Here is a 13,059-nt window from a genome sequence, read left to right on the forward strand (position 1 = left end):
ACAACTTTAACACTGTTACAAATATACGCCACACTGTGAACCCACACCAAACAAGAATGACAAACACTTTTCGGGCGAACATCCGCACCGTAACACAACATAAACACAACAGAACAAATACCCAGAATCCTTTGCAGCCCTTACTCTTCCGGCTTTATAACAGTGTTATAGTTGTTTATACGTCTACCCTCAGTGTAACCTGTATCGCTGTTGATCAAGTATGCGTTGCATTCACGTGTGTGTGCTTACAGAAGCCGCACATATCTTGTGACTGGGCCGGCACGTTGTTAGAATGGATGAAAAGCGGACGTGACGACAGCTCGTAGAGGACGTTAAAGGCAGTGCCTTTAAGGCACGCCCCCAAGACTGTGGTCCGGGTGGACTACGAGATATAATGACTGATGAACACCTTGGTTGGATAATGAAGGTTGCCTCAGCTCAAAGCCTGAGCCCCGACATTAATGAACTAGCATCCAAGAAAAGATGCCAGGTATCTGGCTTGGGCACATCAGATTAGATCAGTGTGTTGCAAACTGAGCAGTTTAAAGTCTTGAATGGTTGGTTTATTCATTGTTATTTTATTTTCAAATTTATTAGCCTGTGGAAAAAGTTAATGTTGATATTTACCTCAGAAAGCTGCAAATAGAAAAGAGGCATTCAATTTTTATTTAAATTGTATTTGATATGGCATTGATATTTTTTAATTATTATTATTTGAAACTCGATTTTGCATGTCACTATAAAGTTATATAAGCCTTGCTTGTTCAATATTCAATGCAAAACTTGTTTGGGTCCCTATTAAAAGGTTAATTTGTTCAACCTTGGCGCGGCTTTGTTCAGTTTTAAATTTTGGCCCACTCTGTATTTCAGTTTGACACCCCTGCCTTAAAGGAACTGCCTTTAGCGTCCTCTACAACCTATCGTCACGTCAGCTTTTCCTCCATACAAACAGCGTGCCGGCCCAGTCACATAATATATGCAGCTTTTAAACACACACAAGTGAATGCAAGGCATACATGATCAACAGCCATACAGGTCACACTGAGGGTGACGGTATAAACAACTTTAACACTGTTACAAATATGCGCCACACTGTGAACCCACACCAAACAAGAATGACAAACACATTTCGGGAGAACATCCGTAACGTAACACAACATAAACACAACAGAACAAATACCCAGAACCCCTTGCAGCACTAACTCTTCCGGGACGCTACAATATACGTATCAAACCTTTGTAACTGAGCTACTGTGTGGAACAATTTCCCTTGTGGATCATTAAAGTTTGTCTAAGTCTAAGTCTATATATATATATATATATACAACCTTCCCTAGTCATGATGTCATGAATTATTTTACATGCAGTCGGCTTTCGGTTCCCGGCCAATTTTTTTTAGCCCAATCCGACCTTAAAGGAACTGCCTTTAGCGTCCTCTACAACCTATCGTCACGTCAGCTTTTCCTCCATACAAACAGCGTGCCGGCCCAGTCACATAATATATGCAGCTTTTAAACACACACAAGTGAATGCAAGGCATACTTGATCAACAGCCATACAGGTCACACTGATGGTGCCCGTATAAACAACTTTAACACTGTCACAAATATGCGCCACACTGTGAACCCACACCAAACAAGAATGACAAACACATTTCGGGAGAACATCCGCACCGTAACGTAACACAACATAAACACAACAGAACAAATACCCAGAAGCCCTTGCAGCACTAACTCTTCCGGGACGCTACAATATACGTATCAAACCTTTGTAACTGAGCTACTATGTGGAACAATTTCCCTTGTGGATCATTAAAGTTTGTCTAAGTCTAAGTCTATATATATATATATATATATATATACACTACCGTTCAAAAGTTTGGCGTCACATTGAAATGTCCTTATTTTTGAAGGAAAAGCACTGTACTTTTCAATGAAGATAACTTTAAACTAGTCTTAACTTTAAAGAAATACACTCTATACATTACTAATGTGGTAAATGACTATTCTAGCTGCAAATGTCTGGTTTTTGGTGCAATATCTACATAGGTGTATAGAGGCCCATTTCCAGCAACTATCACTCCAGTGTTCTAATGGAACAATGTGTTTGCTCATTGGCTCAGAAGGCTAATTGATGATTAGAAAACCCTTGTGCAATCATGTTCACACATCTGAAAACAGTTTATCTCGTTACAGAAGCTACAAAACTGACCTTCCTTTGAGCAGATTGAGTTTCTGGAGCATCACATTTGTGGGGTCAATTAAACGCTCAAAATGGCCAGAAAAAGAGAACTTTCATCTGAAACTCGACAGTCTATTCTTGTTCTTAGAAATGAAGGCTATTCCACAAAATTGTTTGGGTGACCCCAAACTTTTGAACAGTAGTGTATATATATATATATATATATATATATATATATATATATATATACAACCTTCCCTAGTCATGATGTCATGAATTATTATACATGCAATTTTTTTAGCCCAATGCATCCCCGCGAGTCAAAAACTTTTGACGGCCCTGAACTAGTGGATCCTTTGATGCAACTTCAGCCTGTCAACAACCTAATGCGCACGTGCGGGATTCCGTGCACTTCCAGAGAGGAGGCGACCCGGGAGGGACTATCAGCGAGGCGCGCAGAGTTGGGGGCGGGACCTATGGTTTGAAGTCTGCCCGGTGACACAAGATTCCCGTACCTCGCGCTTTAACGGATCGAATATTTTTCATTACAGCGTGCTAACTGTTAGTATTCCGGTTCGGCTTTGGCTCTTTCGACCCAACTTGCATAAAAAACCCCCCAAAAAAACGTCCGTATATATTGTGAGATCAGTCCACCATGTTGTTTCTGCAATTACCCCACTCATGCCTTGACATGATCTACCTGTCAGGGGTCCTTCTCTTGCCGTGCTCGTTCATCTCCATCATGATCTCGGAGGAATCCAGGGGCGAGCTGGCGTTGGCGTCCAGGAGGAGCTGCTCGTGCTGGGCCAGGTACTGCGCCGGCGTCTGCTTGGCCAGCCTGGCACAGTGCAGCAACTCCCTCTGCAGCAAGGGCAAGTTAGCCTGCGGTGGAGGGAAAAGAAAAATGAGAGCCATTCATTAACGTGAGGTAAAAAAATAAAATAAAAAAAATAAAAACGGGGTTGAGAGGAGAAGAAGTGAGCACGGCGGAGAGTGAATTAAAGCCAGATAAGGCAGTGAAAAAAGGGGGAGTGATAGATGAAGAGACACAATGAGATAAGACAGATCTCTCCACACATTCCTCTGCCATGTGTCTCTCTCTGATGTGCTGAGGTGTGTATTGTGCGTGTGTATAAGTGCTGTCAAATAGCTGTCCGAGGCCTGTCTGCGTGATAAAACGCAGACCCCCGCTGGAGTGTCCCACATGTGGAGGATGACCGCACACAAGGATGCACCACACTTACACACACACCACTTTTTCTGGATGCTCACATTATACAAACCCCGTTTCCATATGAGTTGGGAAATTGTGTTAGATGTAAATATAAACGGAATACAATGATTTGCAAATCCTTATTCAATTGAATGCACTACAAAGACAAGATATTTGATGTTCGAACTCATAAACTTTTTTTTTTTTTTTGCAAATAATAATTAACTTCGAATGTCATGGCTGCAACACGTGCCAAAGTAGTTGGGAAAGGGCATGTTCACCACTGTGTTACATGGCCTTTCCTTTTAACAACACTCAGCAAACGTTTGGGAACTGAGGAGACACATTTTTGAAGCTTCTCAGGTGGAATTATTTCCCATTCTTGCTTGATGTACAGCTTAAGTTGTTCAACAGTCCGGGGGTCTCTGTTGTGGTATTTTAGGCTTCATAATGCGCCACACATTTTCAATGGGAGACAGGTCTGGACTACAGGCAGGCCAGTCTAGTACCCACACTCTGATGTAACACGTGGCTTGGCATTTTCTTGCTAAAATAAGCAGGGGCGTCCATGATAACATTGCTTGGATGGCAACATATGTTGCTCCAAAACCTGTATGTACCTTTCAGCATTAATGGCGCCTTCACAGATGTGTAAGTTACCCATGTCTTGGGCACTAATACACCCCCATACCATCACACATGCTGGCTTTTCAACTTTGCGCCTGTAACAATTCGGATGGTTCTTTTCCTCTTTGGTCCGGAGGACACGACGTCCGCAGTTTCCAAAAACAATTTGAAATGTGGACTCGTCAGACCACAGAACACTTTTCCACTTTGTATCAGTCCATCTTAGATGAGCTCAGGCCCAGCGAAGCCGACGGCGTTTCTGGGTGTTGTTGATAAATGGTTTTCGCCTTGCATAGGAGAGTTTTAACTTGCACTTACAGATGTAGCGACCAACTGTAGTTACTGACAGTGGGTTTCTGAAGCGTTCCTGAGCCCATGTGGTGATATCCTTTACACACTGATGTCGCTTGTTGATGCAGTACAGCCTGAGGGATGGAAGGTCACGGGCTTAGCTGCTTACGTGTAGTGATTTCTCCAGATTCTCTGAACCCTTTGATGATATTACGGACCGTAGATGGTGAAATCCCTAAATTCCTTGCAATAGCTGGTTGAGAAAGGTTTTTCTTAAACTGTTCAACAATTTGCTCACGCATTTGTTGACAAAGTGGTGACCCTCGCCCCATCCTTGTTTGTGAATGACTGAGCATTTCATGGAATCCACTTTTATACCTAATCATGGCACCCACCTGTTCCCAATTTGCCTGTTCACCTGTGGGATGTTCCAAATAGGTGTTTGATGAGCATTCCTCAACTTTATCAGTATTTATTACCACAAATAAAAACTTATTTGTCACGTGTTGCTGGCATCAAATTCTACAGTTAATGATTATTTGCAAAAAAAAAAAATTTTTATGAGTTTGAACATCAAATATGTTGTCTTTGTAGCATATTCAACTGAATATGGGTTGAAAATGATTTGCACATCATTGTATTCAATCAATCAATCAATCAATGTTTATATATATAGCCCTAAATCACAAGTGTCTCAAAGGGCTGTACAAGCCACAACGACATCCTCGGTACAGAGCCCACATACGGGCAAGGAAAACTCACCCCAGTGGGACGTCAATGTGAATGACTATGAGTTTATATTTACATCTAACACAATTTCCAAACTCATATAGAAACGGGGTTTGTAGTCCAGTCTAAAAACCAGCCGTCGCCAAACACAGACAAGGTTTTTATGGCGTACAGTGTATAGGAGGCCTGTGCAATTATTTTGCCACGGGGGGCCAAATTTAGAGGAACAAAATATGTCTGGGGGGGGCCGGTATATCTAATTTTTATGAACACTAATACAAAACCTTACAATTGGGATGCAAAACAATAACATCGTCACTACTGCCTCCTTTCTCTTGTTATATTCTTATTTTAACTGTTATATTTTTTATTCTCATTGTTGCTTTTTATTTTTATTCTTATTGTAATATTTTTCTATTTTGTTTCCATTCATACCCCCATTATTTACTTTTTAAATTCGACCTCAATTTTGTACACTGCTGCTGGAATTTAATTTTTCCTGAGGGAACACTCCTGAAGGAATCAATAAAGTACTATCCATCTAATAATGTCTGATTGAACGCTAAAAACATCACGACAGACCGCCTTAAAAAAAAAACGAAATGGGATTTTTACGTTTTTTTTACTGAATGAGACAGGTCCTGGATATATATATATATATATATATTTTTTTTTTTTTCTATCAAAATGAAAGAATGGAATTTTACTTTTTTTTTATTGAATGAGACACCCAAATAAAGAATGTGGGATTTACAATATTAACTATGAACGATAAAACACTGAATATTGACAACATATGAGCGTCTCACACCCCCTCTCGATCGACATATTTTACAATCACAGGGTCTCTGCAGGTTTCAACAAGTTTTCAACTGGTTTTCATTGAGGGCCACATGGCAGTTATGGCTGCCTTTAGAGGGCTGCTTGTAACAGTGAATAATGTATGAATTTCCCTCTGGATTTCATTATTAATTACATACATTGTTTTAGGTAGACTGTCGATTTTACAGTAAAAACTTTACATTTACAAAATGTTATTGTAAAATAGTGTTTTTATACATTTTTACAACATTTTACGTTAAATGGAAAAACAGTACCACTGTTTTTTATGGAAAAAAAGCTGGCAGCTTAGTTGCCAGAATTTTTGTGTTAAATTTACATTGTTTTTTTACAACATGATATTGTTAATGGAAAAACAGTAAAAGTTCTTTTTTTATTCTGGCATCTTAGCTGCCAGTTTTTCTACCGTAAAAACAGATCTACCGTCTTTCCAATTACAGTAATACACCGTTAAAAACAACAAAAACTGGTAGCTCAGTCAACAGATTTTTAACGCAATTTCAATTTACAGTAATATGCTATAAAGAACAACGTCAACTTTATTGTCATTTTTATTATTTTGATGGGTAGTTTGCTGTAAAGTTAAGTATTTTTTTATATACACAAAACATTTTTGGAAAAGTATGATAATAATATTTGTTCCAATATTGGATACTATTAAAGTTTAAAAAAGGTATACAATTTCAAGCAGTACATATATTTTTTCTGTCAAAATGATAAAAATCAATTACATTTAGTGAGAAAATATTAAGTACTTTATTGACACGTGTCATTTCCAGGTGTTTGCGGACCAGATAAAATGATCTGGCCCCCGGGCCCTTGAGTTTGACACCGGTGCTTTATTCGGACTGCATCTACAATCTCCGATACAAGCAGTAATGCAGCGAGTTTACTGGACATCCAGTTAACATCTAAAATGACCTCCAATATGCACAAAAGGTAAACATAGGCTGCCAGGAGCCAGCAGCTACACAACAGCCAAGCACACAATAGCACGCAAGCTACACGTGTCGTAATAAGTGTCCTACATTGAACAATATTGCAGTGTAAAACAGTACATTTGTCAACGTAAACAAGTATCAAATAATTATAGTTGCACATTACTTACGCATACAAGTACAAAAAGCCTCAGGGCAGAAACCTGTGGGAAAGTATATGCAAACTAAACTTGTGTCCGTGTAGTATATTTACCTTCAGGAAGGGAATGACGAAAGGCCTTAGAGGGAAGTTGGTAGCTTCGTGAAGTTTGGAATGAAACTCTTCAATGGTTAGTGTTGAGTTCTGTGCAAGACAAGTCACAAGCAGTTCATCAGTGCAACTAATGTGGACTTTTGTAGATATATTTATTTTTTATGTATATATATATATATATATACATATATATATATACATACATACATACATACATACATACATACATATATATATATATATATGTCTTAATTAGATTATCCCAAAAAATAGTGCTCGATACCGTCGTAGAGCGTAATATGTATGTGTGGGAAAATCATCTCTACGGGCCTGTTTCATGAGGGGTTTCCCTCAATCATCAGGATATATATATATATATATATATATATATATATATATATATATATATATATATATATATATATATATATATATATATATATATATATATATATATGTCTTAATTAGATTATCCCAAAAAATAGTGCTCGATACCGTGGTAGAGCGTAATATGTATGTGTGGGAAAATCATCTCTACGGGCCTGTTTCATGAGGGGTTTCCCTCAATCATCAGGAGATTTTTATTTTTATTTTATTTTTATTTTTTATTCTCCTGATGATTGAGGGAAACCCCTCATGAAACAGGCCTGTAGAGATGAAATAGTCTTGTGATTTTTCCCACACACACACATATATATATATATATATATGCACACTGCTCCCCAAGGGGATGGGACAAATGCAGAGGACACATTTCACCACATCTAGTGTGTGTGTGACAATCATTGGTACTTTAATCTTTAATCTTTAATCTTATATATATATATATATATATATATATATATATATATATATATATATATATATATATATATATATATATATATATATATATATATATATATATATATATACATATATATATACAGCCCTTTGAGACACTTGTGATACATTGATTGATTGATTGATTGGGATATATATATATATATATATATATATATATATATATATATATATATATATATTATATATATATATATATATATATATATACATATATATATATATATATATATATATATATATATATATATATATATATATATATATACGTAAAGAAACAAGCAGGGGATAGCATTTCTGAGGCTAGCATTAGCGATAAGGCGACTTGATGTCCAGAGATGGAAGAGCAATATAAGGCAGGCCCGTATGTGGTTCAAAATGTTTAAAAGGAGTCCGGAAAATACGGTATACATATACATTATATTATATATATATATACATGTCTTTTTTTGTGTTCAGTAAAGTTCTACTATGTTTAAGTCTATTTCTGTTTCCTTTGTTTACATTTCCCTTGCGAGGTGCGTTGATCATACACACTCGTTTCTGTTTAGTGACTAGTGTCCCCACCTGCTGTCGCCACTAATCGCACCCATTGTTCTCCTCAGTTTTTGCGATTCTTGTTAGCCTCACGCTATCGCTTATGTTCTAGTCTTTTTGTATGTTTGCCTGAAGCTTTTAGTGTTGCCTTGAGCTTTTCTGTGCACCTATAATTAGTCTCTTTTTGCCTTTGTTATTGTCTTGTTATTTGGAATCAAAAGACTTCTATCCGTCTTTTTACATCCTGGGAACACGACCGTCGCGACATTGGACACAAATGCAACAATAATGTCTTGAAAGTGTGGTTGGAGAGCGAGGACGTAGACGACATGGCCGCATCGTCCGTGACAAAGACTTCTGTTTTTTTTGTTTAGCCGTTTTGCTGCCATGTTGCAGGCTCCATTTGGAAACAATTAAGGTATGTAAAGAAACATTTACGACATGTTTCTGTGTAAATAACTAATTTCACAACATATCTATCTGCAAGTTATAGTCCGATGCGGCTAATAAGTATTTTCCTAAAATTGAATGGGTGCGGCTTATATCCCGGTGCGCTCTATAGTCCGGAAAATACGGTATACATGTACATATACATAATATTAGACCTGTCACGCGTCTTGTTCTGTGTTCAGTAAAGTTCTACTATGTTTAAGTCCATTTATGTTTCCTTTGTTTACATTTCCGTTGCTAGGTGCGTTGATCATACACACTCGTTTCTGTTTAGTGACTAGTGTCCCCACCTGCTGTCGCCACTAATCACACCCAGGTCCATTGTTTGCCTTATTTGACAGTTTTTACGATTCTTGTTAGCCTCACGCTATTTCTTATGTTTTAGTCTTTTTGTATGTTTGCCTAATGGTTTTAGTGTTGGCTTGAGCTTTTCTGTGCACCTATATTCAGTCTCTTTCTCCGTTTGTTTATGCCTTGTTATTTGGAATCAAAAGACTTCTACCTGCACCCCGTCCCGTCTTTTTGCATCCTGAGAACACGACCGTCGTGGCATTGGACACAAACGCAACAATAGTGTCTTGAAAGTGTGCATTTCTTTACTAAAACAAACTTTTGTCGAGGCTAAAACCGATTATTTACGTTCACATTGTTTCTAATGGGGAACTCTACAAACGTTTCAGTTAACGAACCATGTTATGTTCTGTGTAAATAACTAATTTCACAACATATCCATCTGCAAGTTATAGTCCGATGCGGCTAATACATTTTTTCCTAAAATCTAATGGGTGCGGCTTATATCCCGGTGCGCTCTATAGTCCGGAAAATACGGTATACATGTACATATACATAATATTAGACCTGTCACGTGTCTTGTTTTGTGTTCAGTAAAGTTCTACTATGTTTAAGTCTATTTCTGTTTCCTTTGTTTACATTTCCGTTGCTAGGTGCATAGATCATACACACTCGTTTCTGTTTAGTGACTAGTGTCCCCACCTGCTGTCGCCACTAATTGCATCCAGGTCCATTGTTTGCCTTATTTGACAGTTTTTTTTACGATTTTTGTTAGCCTCACGCTATCGCTTATTTTCTAGTCTTTTTGCCTTGAGCTTAGTGTTGCCTTGAGCTTTTCTGTGCACCTATATTCAGTCTCTTTTTGCGTTTGTTATTGCCTTGTTATTGCAATAACAAGGCATTGCCCGTCCTTTTGCATCCTGAGAACACGACCGTTGGACACAAACGCAACAATAGTGTCTTGAAAGTGTGCATTTCTTTACTAAAACCGACTTTTGTCGAGGCTAAAACCGATTATTTACGTTTACACTGTTTCTAATGGGGAACTCTACAAACGTTTCAGTTAACGAGCCAAGTTCAAGAACCAATCAAGTTCGTAAAAGTTGAATCAATACCGGTTCTAATGCGTGTGTTTGACGGACTTGTCACATGTCTTGTTTTGTGTTCAGTAAAGTTCTACTATGTTTAAGTCTATTTCTGTTTCCTTTGTTTACATTTCCGTTGCTAGGTGCGTAGATCATACACACTCGTTTCAGTTTAGTGACTAGTGTCCCCACCTGCTGTCGCCACTAATCGCACCCAGGTCCATTTTTTGCCTCATTTGACAGTTTTTTACGATTTTTGTTAGCCTCACGCTATCGCTTATGTTCTAGTCTTTTTGCCTTAAGCTTAGTGTTGTCTTGAGCTTTTCTGTGCACCTATATTCAGTCTCTTTTTGCGTTTTTTATTGCCTTGTTATTTGGTATTAAAAGACTTCTACCCGTCTTTTTGCATCCTGAGAACACGACCGTCGCGACGTTGGACACAAACGCAACAATAGTGTCTTGAAAGTGTGCATTTTTTTACTAAAACCGACTTTCGTCGAGGCTAAAACCGATTATTTACGTTTACACTGTTTCTAATGGGGAACTCTACAAACGTTTCAGTTAACGAGCCAAGTTCAAGAACCAATCAAGTTCGTAAAAGTTGAATCAATACCGGTTCTAATGCGTGTGTTTGACGGACTTGTCACATGTCTTGTTTTGTGTTCAGTAAAGTTCTACTATGTTTAAGTCTATTTCTGTTTCCTTTGTTTACATTTCTGTTGCTAGGTGCCTTGATCATACACACTCGTTTCTGTTTGGTGTCTAGTGTCCCCACCTGCTGTCGCCACTAATAGCACCCAGGTCTATTGTTCGCCTTATTTGAAAGTTTTTTACGATATTTGCTAGCCTCACGCTATCGCTTATGTTCTAGTCTTTTTGCCTTAAGCTTAGTAGTGCCTTGAGCTCTTCTGTGCACCTATATTCAGTCTTTTTTTGCGTTTGTTATTGCCTTGTTATTTGGTATTAAAAGACTTCTACCCGTCTTTTTGCATCCTGAGAACACGACCGTCGCGACGTTGGACACAAACGCAACAATAGTGTTTTGAAAGTGTGCATTTTTTTACTAAAACCGACTTTTGTCAAGGCTAAAAACGATTATTTACGTTTACACTGTTTCTAATGGGGAACTCTACAAACGTTTCAGTTAACGAGCCAAGTTCAAGAACCAATCAAGTTCGTAAAAGTTGAATCAATACCGGTTCTAATGCGTGTGTTTGATGGACTTGTTACATGTCTTGTTTTGTGTTCAGTAAAGTTCTACTATGTTTAAGTCTATTTCTGTTTCCTTTGTTTACATTTCCGTTGCTAGGTGCGTAGATCATACACACTCGTTTCAGTTTAGTGACTAGTGTCCCCACCTGCTGTCGCCACTAATTGCATCCAGGTCCATTGTTTGCCTTATTTGACAGTTTTTTACGATTTTTGTTAGCCTCACGCTATCGCTTATGTTCTAGTCTTTTTGCCTTGAGCCTAGTGTTGCCTTGAGCTTTGCTGTGCACATATATTCAGTCTCTTTTTGCGTTTGTTATTGCCTTGTTATTGCAATAACAAGGCATTGCCCGTCCTTTTGCATCCTGAGAACACGACCGTTGGACACAAACGCAACAATAGTATCTTGAAAGTGTGCATTTCTTTACTAAAACCGACTTTTGTCGAGGCTAAAACCGATTATTTACGTTTACACTGTTTCTAATGGGGAACTCTACAAACGTTTCAGTTAACGAGCCAAGTTCAAGAACAAATCAAGTTCGTAAAAGTTGAATCGATACCGGTTCTAATGCGTGTGTTTGACGGACTTGTCACATGTCTTGTTTTGTGTTCAGTAAAGTTATACTATGTTTAAGTCTATTTCTGTTTCCTTTGTTTACATTTCCGTTTCTAGGTGCGTAGATCATACACACTCGTTTCAGTTTAGTGACTAGTGTCCCCACCTGCTGTCGCCACTAATCGCACCCAGGTCCATTTTTTGCCTCATTTGACAGTTTTTTACGATTTTTGTTAGCCTCACGCTATCGCTTATGTTCTAGTCTTTTTGCCTTAAGCTTAGTGTTGCCTTGAGCTCTTCTGTGCACCTATATTCAGTCTTTTTTTGCGTTTTTTATTGCCTTGTTATTTGGTATTAAAAGACTTCTACCCGTCTTTTTGCATCCTGAGAACACGACCGTCGCGACGTTGGACACAAACGCAACAATAGTGTCTTGAAAGTGTGCATTTCTTTACTAAAACCGACTTTTGTTGAAGCTAAAACCAATTATTTACGTTTACACTGTTTCTAATGGGGAACTCTACAAACGTTTCAGTTAACGAGCCAGGTTCAAGAACCAATCAAGTTCGTAAAAGTCGACTCGACGTGTGTTTGACGGACTCACCACCAGCCCCAACACGAGGCTGCGCACTCGCTCCCCGATCTCGGGCGAGATGTCGTTGCCGAACTGCTGCAACGTGGTCAGAAAGCGCTTCAGCTTGCACAGCTGCCGGGCGCCGCAGGCCGGCGGGAGCTGCTGGTTGGAGAGCGAGGACGTGGACGACATGGCCGGCCCGTTACTGAAGCCGTTCGGCGTGGACGGGGCGCCGTTCAGCGAGGTGGGAGAGTGGCTGCTCCCGTTTAGCACTGCAGGACAGACAGAAGGGGGTGGGGTCGGCAACGGGAATTGGGTCATTTTGTTTCTCAGGAGCCCGAGGGGCATCTGCCACATCTGGGGGTAAGATGGGCGCTTTAGCCTGCTGAGTGCACGGAAGATTAAACACAAGCACACACACACACACAAATGAAGTAGGCGT

At 39.0% G+C, this 13,059-nt stretch overlaps 1 protein-coding gene across 5 annotated transcripts in view; it reads right to left on the reverse strand.

Annotated features, from left to right (window-relative positions):
- The window catches only part of cbfa2t3 (CBFA2/RUNX1 partner transcriptional co-repressor 3), a 168,013-nt gene that overhangs the window by 40,413 nt on the left and 114,541 nt on the right, over positions 1 to 13,059 (reverse strand). For all 5 annotated transcript variants that reach the window (XM_062033691.1, XM_062033692.1, XM_062033690.1 and 2 more), the window contains 3 exons: positions 12,648 to 12,889; positions 7,073 to 7,162; positions 2,882 to 3,063 (listed from right to left, as the gene is read on the reverse strand). In XM_062033691.1, coding sequence (XP_061889675.1) covers positions 2,882 to 3,063; positions 7,073 to 7,162; positions 12,648 to 12,889 — 514 coding nt within the window. The remainder of the gene's footprint in view (positions 1 to 2,881; positions 3,064 to 7,072; positions 7,163 to 12,647; positions 12,890 to 13,059) is intronic.

This window comes from Entelurus aequoreus, linkage group LG02 (genome assembly GCF_033978785.1).
Source record: "Entelurus aequoreus isolate RoL-2023_Sb linkage group LG02, RoL_Eaeq_v1.1, whole genome shotgun sequence".
NCBI classification, from domain to species: Eukaryota; Metazoa; Chordata; class Actinopteri; order Syngnathiformes; family Syngnathidae; genus Entelurus; species Entelurus aequoreus.